The sequence below is a fragment of the Tamandua tetradactyla genome, chromosome 7 (assembly GCF_023851605.1).
Source record: "Tamandua tetradactyla isolate mTamTet1 chromosome 7, mTamTet1.pri, whole genome shotgun sequence".
Taxonomy (NCBI): domain Eukaryota; kingdom Metazoa; phylum Chordata; class Mammalia; order Pilosa; family Myrmecophagidae; genus Tamandua; species Tamandua tetradactyla.
The window spans coordinates 172,310,333-172,327,662 of NC_135333.1; the positions used below are offsets into that span (position 1 = coordinate 172,310,333).

At 34.8% G+C, this 17,330-nt stretch overlaps 1 protein-coding gene across 10 annotated transcripts in view; it reads left to right on the plus strand.

Annotated features, from left to right (window-relative positions):
• PARPBP (PARP1 binding protein) overlaps positions 1–17,330 on the plus strand; it is a 127,723-nt gene that overhangs the window by 32,191 nt on the left and 78,202 nt on the right. For 9 of the 10 annotated variants that reach the window (XR_013155963.1, XM_077111818.1, XM_077111820.1 and 6 more), the window contains one exon: positions 724–878. Coding sequence is in view for 9 of the 10 variants with exons in the window: in XM_077111818.1 (XP_076967933.1) it covers positions 724–878 (155 nt within the window). In the remaining variant the exon portion in view is untranslated. Of the gene's footprint in view, positions 1–723; positions 879–14,721; positions 15,521–17,330 lie in introns of those variants that run through there. The other variant, XM_077111824.1, reaches the window with a different exon arrangement.

A 17,330-nucleotide genomic window follows, 5' to 3' on the forward strand; every position in this document is an offset into this window, starting at 1 on the left:
CCTTGCCATAAAGAAATCTAAGTTAATATTCCTGCCTCCAAATTATTAACTTCTCATAGAATTTGGCTTTCTTAGAATATGCTTTGGAAAATACTGCTTTAGATATTTTCATCTTTGATATATAGCTATCACATTTGTATTTTTGTCATTGTCAAGATGAGACCATTTGAACTACACATGGTTAAATAATCCTAGGATGTGATAGCTTGATGAGATTTAGTAATTATCAAAACTAGACTTTTATTTACAAATAAAAAGCTAAGATTTGCAAAAATTGAATTAATTGTCCAACCAATTCTTTTATTTAACGCAAAGATCAGTTGAAATTGAAAATCTGTATAAAAATTCCAATAGCCAGTGGTCAATCTGTATAGGAATATATTCATAGAAATAATCTTTATAGTTCATTTATATATTCTGAATACAGTCTTATACCCTGAGGTTAGCACCCTCACTCAGTTCCTTAGACTCTCCTTGCAGTGAGTTCTTTGCCACCAGTCTTACCAGCATGAGCTCTGCATAGCACCTGTCTCTTTGATTATTTGCTTTTGAATCAAAGTGGGACATGAGTCATAAAAAGTGCTTAAATTTCTGTTTATAATAATTGCTTCACTATAACTATTTACCCTGAATTTGTATAGATGCATCTAGCTTCATAAAGTAAATTGTAGTTTTAATTTATTTAACTATATAACGCACTAAATCATTCATTTTAATTCCTAGGTGGCTACATCATTCATTCGCACAATAGAGCTTGGAGGAAAAGGATATGCACCATCGCCATCTGATCCTTTAAGGACACATGTAAAGGGATTGTCTAATTTTATTAATTTTGTTGACAAATTAGATGAGATTCTTGGAGAAATACCAAATCCAAGGTAATGACTTTTCATATATTACATATGTGTTACTAATCTATTGGTAAAACTTCACAGAATAAAGGATAGCAATATAAGAAATACTGAAAAGATAAAGCATCAGACCACATAGTAGGGAGATAAAACAAAATATTTAGATGAATAATCATGTGAATTTCCCCCTAAATTGCTGCTTAGGTCTGATTCTAAGATTTTTGCCAAAGTTAAAAGGTGTATTCAAATTTAATTTTATTGGAGAACAGGGTTTGCCGTATTATCTTTATCTGGAAGAAACATAGATTTTGGGGGACCAGAAATGACCTCAGATAATTTTTTAAAACTTTAATTTAGTAGCAAAAGAAACTAATACCAAGAATAAGTAAGGGAATTGACAAAGATATCATAAATACTCTGTTTTCAGCTAATGTTTTAATTTTCTTATATATTAATTCATCTGGGGTTTGTTTTGTTCTTTTAAAAAAAATTTTCTTTATTAGAGAAGTTGTGGTTTGCAGAACAATCATGCATAAAATACAGGATTCCCGTACATCACCACACTACCAACACCTCGCATTGGTGTGGGCACATGTTACAATTGATGATAGCACATTTTTATAATTGTACCATTAATAGAAGCTCATGCTTTAACTTCAGGATCGTTGTTTTTATCATGCAGTTCAATGGATTATTTTTAATTTTTACTTTGTCACCATATTACAGAATATTTCCCCTTTTAGTCATATTCAGATTTATAATTCAGTACTGTTAATTGCATTCACAATGTTATGTTACCCTCACTACCTTACATTACCAAAACGTTTCCATCATTCCAAATAGGAACACTGTGCATTTGTTTTTCCTGGTTGATTTTTTTTATTGATGTATATTATTTGTTCACATACTGTATAATCAACCAAAATATACAATCAGTGGTTCACAATATCATATAGTGTGCATTTGTCATCACAGTTGACATTTTTTTCTGTTTTGTGAAAAATAGCATATATACTATTGTGAAAAAAAGCAATAAATTTCAAGGCAATTGCAACAATTAGTTGTAGAACAGATTTAGGAATGCTATACATTTTAAACCTTAACTTTCTATTCCCTAACCCCACTTTAGATTTTGACTCTATGAGTTTGCTTGTTCTAATGATTACAAATCAGTGAAATCATATTTGTTTTGATATCATGTTGGAGGTAAGAGATTTTGTTTCTGATAATCTCTCATTTGTAATGTTGGTGTGTTTGGATGATAAATAAGTTTTAGATAAAATTTTTTTGGGAACGGAAGTGGTTTGCATATACTAGAAAATTTCTTTCCATAAATTATCATTTGACTATGTTAACAACCGAATGTGCTAGGTACCCATAATCTCTGCAAACTACAGATAAAGAAACTGAGACACTGGGACTAAATGTCTTGCCTTGGGTCCCATTGTTATTAAGTTGCAGAGCAGGAATCTGAACTCAGTTCTGGCTCCGGAACCCACTCTCTTCATCACTCACTGTGTCTCATCCCATGAAACCTCTCCATTCTAAGATTCCAAGAAGAGTTCTTTTTTTACAATTGCATTCTAAATCTCATTTTTCTACATTCTTATAAGGACATTTATTCTAAGAAAGTAAATTTGGAAGAGGGTTTTCCATGTGATTTACAGATAATATCAACCACATTTTTTGAAATTTGAGATAATGTATTGTCTGACCATTTCTTCTGAGGTAGCAGATGATGATGATTTTTTAAAAATATTTTTATTGTTAAAATAATATATATACAAAAAGTAAAGAATAATTTTAAAAAAGCAGTAGTTTTCAGAGTACATTTTAACAAGTAGTAACAGAACAGATTTCCAAGTTTGGTCTGGGCTACCATTCCACAACTTCAGATTTTACCTGCTAGCTGCTCCAAAGCACTGGTGGCCAAAAGAAACATCAATATAGTGATGCAGCAGTCATACTCATACGTTAAATCTCATCTGTGTTACAACTCTTCCTAGTCCTTTTTTCTTACTCCCAATCTATAGGGGTCTTAGGGCTTTGTCTGTTCTTTTTTTTTTTTTTTGATTTTAAGCTTTTTTTATTGTATAATATAACATATATACAAAGCAAAGAAAGAAAAAAGCAAGTTTTCAAAGCACTCTTCAACAAGTTGTTATAGGACAGATTCCAGAGTTTGTTATGGGCTACCATAGCATTATCTCAAGATTTTTCCTTCTAACTGCTCCAGAACATTGGAGGCTAGACAGAATAAATTTTTTTTTTTTATCATCACAGTTGACTTTTTTTGTGAAAAATAACAACATATATACAAAAAAAGCAATAAATTTCAAAGCATAGCACAACAATTAGTTGTAGAACAAATTTCAAAGTTTGGTATGGGTTACAATTCCACAATTTTAGGTTTTTAGTTCCAGCTGCTCTAAGATACTAGAGACTAAAAGAAATAATCAGTTTAATGATTCAGCAATCATATTCGTTTGTTAAACCCTACCTTCTCTGTATAATTCCACCATTACCCTTGATACTCTTTAGGGGTATTTGGACTGTGGACACTCTAGGGTCATTAATTTTTGAGAGTATTTTATTTGTAGCAAAGCTATATGTAAGTTACAATAAAGTCCTCAGAGGAATCTACTTTAAAAGTTTTTTTATATTTACTTCCATTTAAATAAATTTTTTCTAGCTATTTTTAGTTTTTCAATTTTAGAAATTGCCCATTAACTTCATACCCTGAAAGATGAGGATTTCTCACCCATTCACCAACCTCTCAACATTCCTTCCCTCCCGCTTTTCTTCTTTCAATTTTCTAATAGAGATACACTGAAATTTTGGATTGCCATTTTTTTCGAGTTTACATTATTATGGCTCTGAAAATACTGTCTGCAGCCAGGCTATATGGTTTATTCTGATTATACTTCCTTTTCTTGTACAACTTAACTTTTTGCTTTTGGTAGAGTTAATAATTATCTACTTTTTTCTTTTACTTTCCTTCCTATATATCATCACCGATTTTTGTCAACCTTTTCAATGAAATTATAAAATTTATTTTTAATTACTCAAACATGTTACATCATCTCTCAGTTCTGTATTTTTGCCTTTGAAGATATTACCTGTGGAAAGCACTCTTCTTCATTCAGTCTGCTTTTGCTTGCTAGGGCTGTTTCAGAGCAGTAATTGTGAAGCTTCATCAATGCATTTTGAATTCTCCTTACCTTTGCCTTGTTTTCTGGATCTTATGACTTTCTTTTCTCTTTTCTTGTTAAACCCCTTAGTTTGCTCAAGTAATTTTCTGAGAAAAAGTATATGATAGGCCAATATATATTCTATCCTCACATTTATTTTTTATTATTATTTTTTTTACGTGGGTAGGCACTGGGAATCAACACATAATTTTATGGTGATCTTAAGTCGTGTTCCATTTATCTGTCTAAAGGTTTTTAATTATGCTTAATTTTTAAAATATTTTTATCTGCTTCGTGGATGGACATTGTTTATCTAAGTTGAATGTTTTTCTGTCTGTTTTGTCTTCTTTCATGCTAGAGGTATTCCTAAAATGTATGATGATCCTGAAATATCCACTCATTTAAGAGTGAGGCACTGTAAAACTGATTAGCAGTTTTGTGTAGTGGACTTCCCCTTATAGTGTGATCTGGGGGCCAACCAGCTCTTTTGTTGGAGATTCTCCAAATGTTAGTCACTGTAGATTTTTTCTTTTGGACTCTCTAGCACTATTCGGTTATTTGAGGTAGGGCAGGTTGATGCTGGTCTCACAGCTCAGTATGTAGACTTTTACTCAGTCCTTCTGTTTTCAGTTCCTTGCCAGTCTCCTCCCTCTTCTGTGTCTGGTGCCCCTGGGTCTGGAGTGTCTTTGCCTTAGTTTCTTGAGGGGAATCCTGCTGTCCATGCCGAGGTGGGAGAAGTGCACCAGCCTGAGTCCTCAGAGTCGGAGAGGGATTTAGGGGCCTAAATGTTCTTTATATAGACTGTCAACCAGCATTTCTGTTTTTAACCCCATTTTGCCATTGCCTTCAGCATTACCTTCAGCATTGCCTTCAATTCCTAAGAGTTTCTGAGGTTGCTTCTTTACTGGTTTCCTTCTTAATTACTTGGGTTTTAGCTTTATTACTTCTGAGTAGTCAGTTACCACTTGTTAATTTCGCTTTCTTCTTTCTGTACTTTCATGCTGTGTCTCTGCTGTCATCAGCTTTTGTCTCATCTCTGATTCTTTTTTTCTTTATGAATTTAAACATTTTTGTCATTTTAGTGAGGTTTTGAGAGACAATGGAGATAAATATATATATTAAATCTTATGTAATTTATTATAATTTTACCTTTGGAGAAGTTTCTAGTTAGAGTAAATTATCAACAGGATAGAAGTGTATTTGCTTTAGAGACACCCAGTGTTAGGGAATAAATACACTTAAAATCTTTGACTTAGCAACCGGTTATTTTGGTTATCCTCTCTGGTCATAACGAAGAAGAGAATTAGATTCTCTTCAAATGGGTAGCTAAATAGTCCACCTAAGTAATCTTTATATTTTTCTTTACGCTTTTCTGTTTGTTTTGCAGTAAAGACATATTTGTTTCATTATTTAAAAAGGGTAAAGTTATTAAAAACTAAAGACAAATATCCTACTTATGCAATAAGTTATAAGGGTATAGAGAGGAAAGGACAATTGACCTATTTGTGGGAGCCAGGGAGAAGGGTGTCAGGGTGGCTACCTGGACGGATGTTAAGTTTGAGCTTAATCTTGAAGAATGATTGAGGGAGTTGACCAGACATGGAGATTGATGGGGCCCAGGTTGGGAGAAGGATATTTTCTGCAGAGTACAATATTGGGACTTGTTGGGACATGCTCCGTTGGTTACTCATTTTATCTTATAATTTCAAAGTTCTCCCTCTATAGTACTTTAGCCACAAGCTAAAAGATTATAAGAAAAAACAAAAAGAACCACCTTCTCTCTTTCCTTCAATCCCCTCTGCTCGTTACAGCTCATATTCTAAAAAAAATAAAAATAAACTCCTTGTTCCACTTCCCCGTTTGTATTTATTTAATATGTATATTTCTTGCAAGACTGCTAGCTCTCTGACAGTTTATTGATTTTCTTCACTGATCTTTCTCTAGCCCTAGCATGATTTCTGACAGAGTAGACACAGTATTTATTTCCTGACCCACACATTCACTTTTCATCTCCAGTGTAGCTATTCTTTCTCCCAAAAATCACTAGTGATCTTTCAATTGTCATTATCTTTTATTTAAGTCCTTGTATTTGAGCACTCCCTTAATTTTTAAGGTTTCATTCTTTTCTTTCACATCAACCACTCTGACTACTTATATGCATATTTCTTCTAAATATGTGTATCAGTGAAACTAAACCTCTTTCCTGAGTTTCAGAGACTTATCTTCAACTACCTATAGGCATTTGCCTCACAGGCACCTCAAATTTAATATGTTTTAGACAAAACTTCACCTTTACCTGTAAATCTGCTTTGCCTCCTTAATTTCCTTAATTGCCTAGCTCACTGAAGGCTTTCTCTCTCCAGCTACCCCCATAGAAATCTGGGACATATCTTAGACTTATTTTTCTCCTTTTAAAAAAAATCTATCAAAGATCTATTGTATAATAAAGTTTAGTTTCTAAGATCTATTCTTTCTTTTGATAGTCTTCCTCCTCATTTCCACCTCTGTAGCTACTCTTATCTCCAGTCTTTATACTATTTGTATTCAGACGTTTCATCTCTTCTTGCCAGGACTATTTCACTTGTCTCTGATTGTCCATTTTGCCTCTAATCTAGTGATGGCCCATCCTGTTGTCTTTGCTGCTGCCAGACAAAGCAGCAAACGCTGCTCCCAAGTTTAAAACCCTTTAATGATTCAGTATTAGGTTCAGGATAAAATTCCCGATACTTTGGTAGAATACAGAATTCTATATGGTCTAACTTTTGCCTGTCTCTCATTTGGCCTCATCATCTTAGTCTTTCAAAAGGTAGAGAGAAAAATATATTTAACTCCTGTGTCTGTGAATAAATTGTACTACTTGTTGTAATTTGGTGATATATAGGAAAATAAAAATCTTAGAGTCCAAGCAAGGATGGTGAATAGACAGACAGGGAAAAAATTTTAAAATGATTGATTCTTACTCCCACCTTGTCATACCAACTATTTATCTGGCCATCTTAGCTTTAGTTTGGCTGCATTTCCACACATTGCCAGTAGGTGCCACCATAAAATACATACTATACTTTCACCTGAAAAATGTCTTAAATTTAAGGTTTCAGGTTATATAAATTTGTTAGTTTCTGGCTGTAAGTTTGAAATGATATTTTTCAACTTTATTATACAAGATCGTTTTTAAGGCAGCACACCTGCATTTTATATTTTAGATTAAATATTATGCGTTTATAGAATGTATTCTGGTTGAAACAGTCTCCTAATGTTAAAAGTATTCTCATTTCGAAATATTTCAGAAGTATTTTTTTAACTTCTTAGTTTGAAATACATTCAAGCCAGTAGGGCAGTGAAAAAATATTACATCCCATTTAGAGAACGCCAACAAACCCCTGTCCCACCAGGTACTCAGACCCACCAATTTTAGTATTTTGACACATTTGCCATTTATTCCTTGCTTGCTTGTTTGCTTGCTTTCTATTTATTTTATCAATCCATTTTCTAAACCCCTGAGTGTAGGTTGTGAACATCATTCTCTTTGAACATTAATTACTTCCATGTACATTTCCTAATAACAAAGGTACTCGCGTAACCATGTTAAGTACAGTTATCAAGTTCAAGAAATTTTGCATTATTAAAAAAGCTTACAGTCTGTATTCTAGTTTTTTTCATATGTCCCGATAATGACCTTTTGAGTCTTTTTTTCTCCCTTGCTAAAGCCTCTCCAGGATCATCTATTTCCTTTAATTTTCTTTTTTCCTTCCCTTATTCCTTCTCCATGCTCTTCCCCTTCTCTTTACCTGAACAAATATACAACATGAATGTACCCATCTCAGCTACTCATAAGTGTGTCATTCATTGGGATTAATCACATTCACAATATTGCAGTACCTTACCACCTTTCATTACTAAAGCTTTCCCATCTCCCCAGACAACCCCTATGCCTATTTTGCATTAGTTCTCCATTTCCCCATCCCCCTGCTCTTGCAATCTGTTTTCTACTTTCTGTCTCTATAAGCTTATGTCTTTTTTTTTGCAATTACCATGGGGCCTAAATTTAACATACTAAATCTATAACAATTTCGTTTGCTTTGGTACCAACCTAACTTCATAGAATACACAAACTGTGTTCCTATACTCCTGCATCTCTTCTCCTCCTTTATGTAGTTCTTGTCACAAATTATGTGTTAATACATTTAAGTCTAAAACTACCGATTTATCATTACATTTTATGCATTTGCCTTTTAGATCCTGTAGGAAGTAAAAAGTGGGGTTACAAACCATAAATACAATGTTTTTTATTCATATAAAAAAATGTATATTTACCCATTTTATTACCCTCAACAGAGATCTTTACTTCTTCATGTGGCTTTGATCTTTTGTCTATTGTCTTTTTTTATCTAACTTTTTTTTTATTATACAATATAACATAGATACAAAGCAATGAAAGAAAAAAGCAATAGTTTTCAAAGCACTCCTCAACAAGTAGCTACAGCCACAGATCCCAGAGTTTGTCATGGTCTACCATACCATCCTCTCAAATTTTTTCTCTCTAGCTGCTCCAGAACATAGGAGATCAGAGGAATAAATATTTTTTTAGCATCACAATCGACTTTTTTTTCTTTTTTGTGAAAAATAACATATATACAAAAAAGCAATACATTTCAAAGCAAGCCCAACAATTAGTTGTAAAACAGATTTCAGAGCTTGGTATGGGTTATAATTCCACATGTCTATTGTCTTTTCAACCTGCATAGCTCACTTTAGCATCTCTTGTAGAACCAGTCTAGTGGTGATGAACTCCCTCTGCTTTTCTTTATCTAGGAATATCTTAATCTTTCCCTCATCTTTGAAAGACAGTTTGCCAGATACAGAATTCTTGGTTGGTATTTTTTTGCTCTCAGCACTTTAAATATGTCATCCGACTGCCTTGCCCCCATGGTTTCCAATGAGACATTGGTACTTAACATCTTACTGAGACTCCCTTGTATGTGACACTTTGATTTTCTCTTATGGCTTTCAGAATTTTCTCTTCATCTGAGCTTTGAACAGTTGGATTATAATATGCCTCATCATGGACCTATTTGAGTATATTTTGGAGTTTGGAGTTTGTTGGGCATCTTGGATGTGTATATTCATGTTTTTAATTAAATTTGAGAAGTTTTCAGCTGTTATATCTTTAAATGTTCTTTCTCTGCCCCTTTCTTTCCTTCTTTTACTTCTGGGACTCCCAGAATGAAAATATTGGTACACTTGATTGTGCCCCACAGGTTCCTCATGCTCTGCTCGCTTTTCTTCATTCTTTCTTCTTTTTGCTTCTCAGACTGAATGATTTCAATTGTGTTATCTTCAGCTTCAGTGATTCTTCTGCAGCTCCAATCTGCTGTTGAACCCTTCTAGGCAATTTTTAATTTCTGTACTATGGTCTTCAGCTCTCTTTGGTTGTTTTACATTATTTCCATCTTTCTATTGATATTCTCTTTGTGTTCATCTGTCATTTTTTCCTGATTTCCTTTCATTCTTTGTCCGTGTTTCTTTTTGCTCTTTGAACATATTTAGGGCCATTTTTAAAGTCTTTGGTATGTCCCAAGTATGGTCCTCCTCATTAATGGCTCCTAATGATTTAATCTTCTCCTTTGCCTGGGCCAGCACTTTTGTAATATTTTGTTGAAAACTGAATATTTTGATATTTTAATGTGTTACTGCTGAAATTTAGACTCAGAGGAGTCTGTTCCTAGGCTTGTATCCAACTAATTTTATGACAGCTTTCCTTGAATGCCAGGAGCCAACAACAAAAAAAAAGGTAGAAAAAAAGAGTATACCTCTCCCAGTCTTTGCAGAGTTACCTGTACAAGTATTTTTCTTCAGGGCTTATCCATGTAGTGAGTTTAGATTACAGCCCCAGGCCAGAGTTTACTGGGCCTCCCTGATCCTACCTTTACATCTTGCACATGTGATCCTAGGAATCCCTGTACTTAGATACATATATATATCTTCTCTTCCCTAGGGAACAGTTTCTGTTCTGTTACTGCAGCCAGCACCCCGTGCAGCACCCAGGCAGCCGACTCGACTGCTCTCCCGCAGTATTATGTAGGAGAGCTCTGTGATCCTACTTCTACATTCAGGGCAAGTTCTGAGACACTGAGTTGAGTCCCTCATGCCACCACCAGACAGATTAGACCAGAAATACAAGTTCCTATTATGTGTAGGGAAGTTACTCTGTTCCTCCTTACCAGGTCCAGGGATCTGCACTGAGAATGTGGCTCAGTACAGAGTGGGTGATGGGGGGGTGGGGTGGGCAGCCAGGGCATCAGGGCATCCTACTGCTTTTTTTTTTTTCATGTGGGCTGGCACCGGGAATCGAACCCAAGTCTCCAGCATGGCAGGTGGTGAGAATTCTGCCTGCTGAGCCACCGTGACCTGCCCTATCCTATTGCTCTTAAATAGCCTTTTTCTTGATTCCGCACTTGCCCTATTACCATGTCCTTTAAATGTTTTCCAGAATTTTGAAAAAGATATTTCTGCCATTTCTTGCTGGTTGTTCAAAGCTTTTATGAGGGGATGGGGCTTCAGAAACATTTTTGATATATTTTATGTAGAACCTTTAATCACATTTAATTTTTAAAGGTGAAATTTATTTTAGGCAATAGTTATGAAGTTCTTGAGGACCATAGGGAAAAACCAGACACTTTATTTAATAAAGAAAAGATAGTTAATAATTACGGTAAAAGCACTACCAGACATTTTTTTGAATTATTACTTATTGTTTTCTTTCAGTTATTTTTATTTATTTATTTTTTTTGCATGGGCAGGCACCAGGAGTCGAACCCAGGTCTCTGGCATGGCAGGTGAGAACTCTGCCACTGAGCCACCATGGCCTACCTAGTTACTTTGTTTTGATGCAAGCTTGAGAATTTAGTTGTTTTTTTCCTCAGTCCTCTCATTCTTCTCTTTCTGCCCCAGGGTTGTAATGTTAGGCATTTAGGAGTCAGGAGCTATAACTTGTTCTTTCTCACCAAATTTTCCTATTTTTATCTAACATGATATTACTTCTGGGAAGCCTCCCTGAATACATTCTTCTTCCCTCTGCCTTCCCATTCAGACTTCCTCTATACTTTCACTGACATAGTGTATCATCAGTTTTGCCCATTTAAAAGAAAATTATTCATTTCGTATCCCCAGTGCCATTTCGTATCCACAATGCCCACGAGTGTTCTGAGTTAAACTTTGAGAGTTTCTAGGCTCTAAGAGTAGGAGTTTGAATTATGCCACTTTGTTGCCAAGTAGGTATCAGAAGAGCCCTAAGAATCAAAAGTAAGTCATAACTTTTTTCCTCAATACAATTGAGCAGTGAATTACATCATTTAAAAAAATTAGCATATTTGTTCCTGAAGAAGGAATGAAAAAAAGGGGGAAAGGTGACTCTTTATTTCTTTGGAAACATTTATTTTCTGTTCTTATAATTGGCATTAAGACAGTCTTTCATATTTTATTATGTTTTTGAATCTTTTCCTATACCCTTTTCCATTAGAGATTAATTCCGAGAAAAAGTACAGAGTGTACTTGGCGACATCTCATCCGATTCATTTCTGTACTTTTAATTTGAAATTAAGAAAAAAACTAGACGAAAAAGAAAGTGGCTGTATGCGTAAAACAAATTGTAGAGTCTGCTGAAGCTTCTGAACAGAAGTATGGAAAACTAAATCCTCTGATTGACTTTTTCATTGAAAGTAATTTAAAATACCAGATAACATGTATTTTTAAATGCATTGATGAACAGACAACTGTAAGGAAAATAGAGGCCAAAAACTAGATGTAGCAGAAAAGCCAGGGAAGTAGGTTGAGAAGAGAAACGAGCTTTTGATTTGAGGGCATTTGCTAAATTTGGGGAATTGAAGGTTCTGTTTTATATCCTCTAAAGATTCAGAGAACAGAAGTCAAAGCTGAGATGGGGAGTCTAGTAGGAAATACATACCTACCCCAAAGGGCCACCCCCTCAGTATAAAGAGGAACTTTAACTTTATAAAGGATTTTGATTAAAAAAATTTCTTTTTGCATTCTGTTTACATTTAAGAACAAAAGAAAAGTTCCTGTTATCATTTCCTTTCATCTTAGTATTGGATGCCCAATTCTGTGTAGCAAGGCAAGGAAAAGAATAAGAAGAATAACAATTGAAAGGAAGAAAAGAAACTCATTATTTGATGATAATATGATTGTACATGTATAAAACTCCAAAAATCTTTGCTAATGCTGCTGAAATGCAATATACCAGAAATGGAATGCACTTTATAATAGGAATGTATTAACTTATAAATTTGAAGCTTATAGTTCTAGAAGAAGCATTAGAAGCTTATAGTTCTAATGCTATAAAATGTCCAAACTAAGGCATCCAGAAAAAGATACCTTTGCTCAGGAATGGTTAGTGAGTCCGAATCACCTCTGTGAGGTGGGAAGACACATGACTGGCATCTGCTGGGATCTTTGGCTTCCCATTTCAAACAGTTTTACCAGGGGCGTTTTCTTTCTTCATCTCCAAACACCTCTGCCTGTCAGCTCTAAAGACTTTTTCAGAATGGTGCCCTCTTTTTTTTTTTTTAAATTAATTAATTTTTTTTAAGTACCAAAAAAAACACCAAATGCAAACATTCGTAACTTTTGATCATTCCGTTCTACATACGTAATCAGTAATTCACAATATCATCACATAGTTGCATATTCATCATCATGATCATTTCTTGGAACATTTGCATCTATTCAGAAAAAGAAATAAAAAGACAACAGAAAAAAATTCTTACATACCATACCCCCACCCCTCCCCCTCCCCGATCACCAGCATTTCACTCTAAATTTATTTTAACATTTGTTCTCCTTATTATTCATCTTTATTCCATATATTTTACTCATCTGTTGATAAGGTAGATAAAAGGAGCATCAGACACAAGGTTTTCACAATCACACAGTCATATTGTGAAAGCTGTATATCATTATATAATCATCTTCAATAAGCATGGCTACTGGAACACACAGCTCCACATTTTCAGGCACTTCCCTCCAGCCTCTCCACTACATCTTGACTAACAAGGTGATATCTATTTAATGCCTAAGAATAGCCTCCAGGATAACCTCTCGACTCTGTTCGGAATTTCTCAGCCATTGATACTTTATTTTGTCTCATTTCACTCTTCCCAAAATGGTGCCCTCTTAAAGGACTCCAGTAGGCAAATTAAGCTCTACCTTGAATAGGTGGAGACACATCTCCATGGAAACCACCTACTCAAAAGGTACAACCCGTGGTTGGGTGGGTCACATTTCCATGGAAACAATAAAAATGATCTCACACAGCAGTGTTGAAATAAAATTAAAGAACATGGCTTTTCTGGGGTACATAACAGCTTTAAACCAGCACAGATCTAAAGATGGGTTATTTAAATTAACAGTAGATTTTGAAATGAACAGTAAATTTTAACAGTCTAGCTGGACAAGTGGCCAATAAACAAAAAGCAGGTATATTAGTACACTAGCACCCAAAGGAAAACATTTAAAAATATAGATTCAAAAAATACAAAGTGGGCAGTGCAATGGTGGTGCAGTGGTAGAATTCTCACCTGCCATGCTGGAGACCTGGATTCGAATCTTGGAGCTTGCCCATGCCCTCCCACCCCCAAATAAATTAATAAATAAAGTACATAGAATAAGTCTAATAAAAGCTCCTTCTCCCTTTGTAGGTTCAATCTGAATGTGAAAGTCTCTGGTAGTCCTCTCCCACCTTGCTGCTAGCCCAAGACTTTGTATTTTGATCACAGGTCTAATGATATTTGTCTTCAGTAAAACCCTATTCATCTTGCCTGCCTATCACATCTTCCAACTTTTATGTGTTCCTTTTGTGGAAGAGTTTAGTAGTTGGAGATTTATCCTGTTTCTACCAAACTCGGTGAGATGTTACCACCTAGTATCTAGTTTGCTATTGTAAGTAGGAACCTCCTAAGTACTTTTATATTGCAAATAATAATAATATGATTAATAGTAAAATACATGTCTTTTTCTTACTATTAAAAACTTTGGATTGTTTCACGTGATGTTGGTAAGCATCATTCATTCAGTAAACATTTAGCAGTCATCTCTTCTGCATGTCAAGTGTAAGCTGGTAACATGAAGGTTAGTAAAATAGGCTTCCTTCCTCAAGTGGCTCTTTTTTTTTTTTTTCCACAAAATGTTTCCAAGCGTGCCTAATCAAAAGAATTGCCTGTGTTACTTTTAAAAACAAACAAATATCCATTGCCTTTCTCTGGAGATTGTGATTCAGTAGGCTGGGATTTGGAATTGCTCTTTTATATAAATGATGAATACGATTCTGATGATCAGGCAAATTAGAGAGACACCAGTCTAAAACACTATCATATATTATATTTTCTTGCAGTTTTCTTCCAACATTCTTTCTCTTTATTGGCCAGCTTTTAAATGTGAACAGTTTTATTTCCAGTGCTTATTAGGAAACCTGGCTTGTTTCCTGAAACATAAAATCTACCAATAAGGCACTGAGGTTGAAAATAACAATCCATAATTTCTTTTATGCAACTCTAACAATAGTTCAATCTCTAGCATTCAAAGCACAGATTGCTGGGCCCAACCTCTGGACTTTCTGATGGAGTAAGTCTGGCATGGAGCCTGAGAATTTATTTGCTTTTCTTTAGAGTTCCTGGATCATGCTGCTGCTGATGTTGGTCAGCTTTCAGAAACACCATTCCGATTTGCAGAATCAGAACAGACTGAAGGAACTTTGGGATTCAACTACAACAATGAATTCATATGCCACTTTTTAGGAATGCTGTAACATCAGTGCTCTTGATTTCAACTGAAGCAGAAATGAGATGTATTGGAGGAAAATTGATAGGAAGACTGAGGAATCATACTTGAAAAATTGGCAGAAACTAAGAGAACCTAGACGGGAGAGAATTCCACTATTGTGATGCCGCAGGATAATAGAATACCCTATTATACTAGGATATAATAGCTGGGAGATATTCACTGGACACTCACTTCCTTTACTGTATTTACCACTCCACTGCTGCTGTTTTTTTTTTAATGCAATTTTATTGAGATGTAGCAATATACCATATAGTCATTTGAAGTGTATAATCAGTGCCTTACGGTACCATCATATAGTTGTGCATTCATCACCACAATACATTTTTGCACATTTTCATTACTGCAAAAAAATAAAATAAAAAACCCAGAACTTCCCATACCTCTTATCCCCCATAATCTTTGTCTAGATGTTTTTTTTCTTTATTCTCTCGAGATTCATAGTCCCAGCTGGGAGTTTCTGATTGGCCAAGCCTTGTTAAGGGCTTAGTTTCCTTACGTCCCAGTTGTCAGGGATCAGTATATTTGACCCTAATAAATGTAGGAAGTAATTTGTATGCCAAGTAGCCAAACATACTGAATGCTATAATTTCTAATTCATAAAATAAGGCGTATCTATAATGACCATCCTATGAATTTAGAATTTGTAATGAGTAATTAAACATATTATTTGTAATATAGAAAATCAGTTATAGTGTTGTGCAGTTTGTTTTTATTCGTTGACATTTGTGTGCTCCCTGTCCTAATATTGACAACACAGTACTGCAGTTACCAGTGTACCTGTTTGCCATACTTGTTGTTAAGATCCTTATCTCAACATCTATTTAAAGGATGCTCAATAGGTTAAGCAGTAATAAAGAAAAGAAGTGGTCCATCTACTGAGTAGTAAAAATATGCTTCATTTCATCATCCTATAGAATATGATATATATTACAATATTTTCTTCTTAGTAAGGAAGAAAACTACAATAGCAAAAAATATACAGGAATGTTTTAAATTAAAGATTGATTTAAATTTTAGTCAATAAATTATAGTATAATTATAGATCATTAGCTGTAAGTTAATTATATTCTTTGTATTTCAGTATGATAAAACATTATTATAGAACACAATCTCATCAGTTGGAAAGTTATTGATTTAGAATTTGTACTTTTCAAAAGTCTGTACAATGCACTTTTATGTTAAAGACCAATTTTAACTTGGCCTATGAAATCCCTGACTTTTTCTCCAGTCTCATTTTATATCATTCATGTCTGTTAATCCTTTCAGCAAATATGTGCTGAATAGTTGCTATATGCCTGGCATTGTTCTAAGACTGGGGATATGACACTTTGACTTTACATTCTCCCAGGTTTGGGGAAAGATGGATAATAATAAGTAAATATAATGATGAATAAGGGGAATAGAGTGTGCTGGCGTTTAGGGGGTAGAGAGGAATGTTATTTGATATAGAATCATAAGGGAAGGTCTCATTGATGAGATATTTGAGAAGAGATTTGAAGGAAGTGAAGAGAATGAACCATTCATGTATCTGGTTGTCAAGTTTTTACAGGCAGTGGAAACTGCAGCAACAAATGTCTTGAGATAGGAACGTGTTTGGTGTACTTCACCAAGGTGCTTGAATGGAATAGAATGAACGAGGAAGAATGATACAAGAGAAAGCTCAGGGATGGGGGTTGATGAACAGAATACGTATGTACTTGTAGTTATGTTAAGTACACTGATGTTTATTCTGAGATGTGACGCTAGCAAAGAGTTTTGGGCATACCAGAGATGTGTTTCCTTGAGTTTTGAGGATCACTCTGGCAGATGTGTAGAGAATAGAGAGTAGGAGTTACAGAGTAGAAGCAGAGAGACCATATGTGTTATGGGGCTTGATCTACCAGACTACAGCAGAGGTGCTAATGTCTCCCTCCGTTGCTAATGCATTCAGTGTAGGACATCAGAGAAAGAAAGGAATCAAGCATGTCTCCAAGGATTTTGGTTGGAGCAGCTAGTAGAATGAAGTTGCCATTTATTGAAATGGGAAAAACAGTGGGAAAAATTGAAACTTTGATTTGAGACAATTTAAGATGCCAATTAATTATTAAAGTAGAGACTTTTTGTAGGTGGTAGTATACATGAGTATGGAATTCAGGATAGCGGTTGGGACTCTAGTTATAAATTTGTGAACTGTCTATGGAGAGGTAGAAATTATAGCCATAATACTGGATGACATCACCAATGGAGTGTACATGGAGAAAAGAAGAAATACTCCAATGTCTATAAATTGAGAAGATAAGAAGGAATCAACAAAAAGACTGAACAGATGTGACAGATTTAGGTAGAAAGAGAACAAGCAAAAGTAGTGCCCATCTTCCCTCATGACTCCTCTAATTCAGCCATATTAGCTTTCTTTCTATTTCATATACCAAAGCTCCCTTTGACTCAGGGTCTC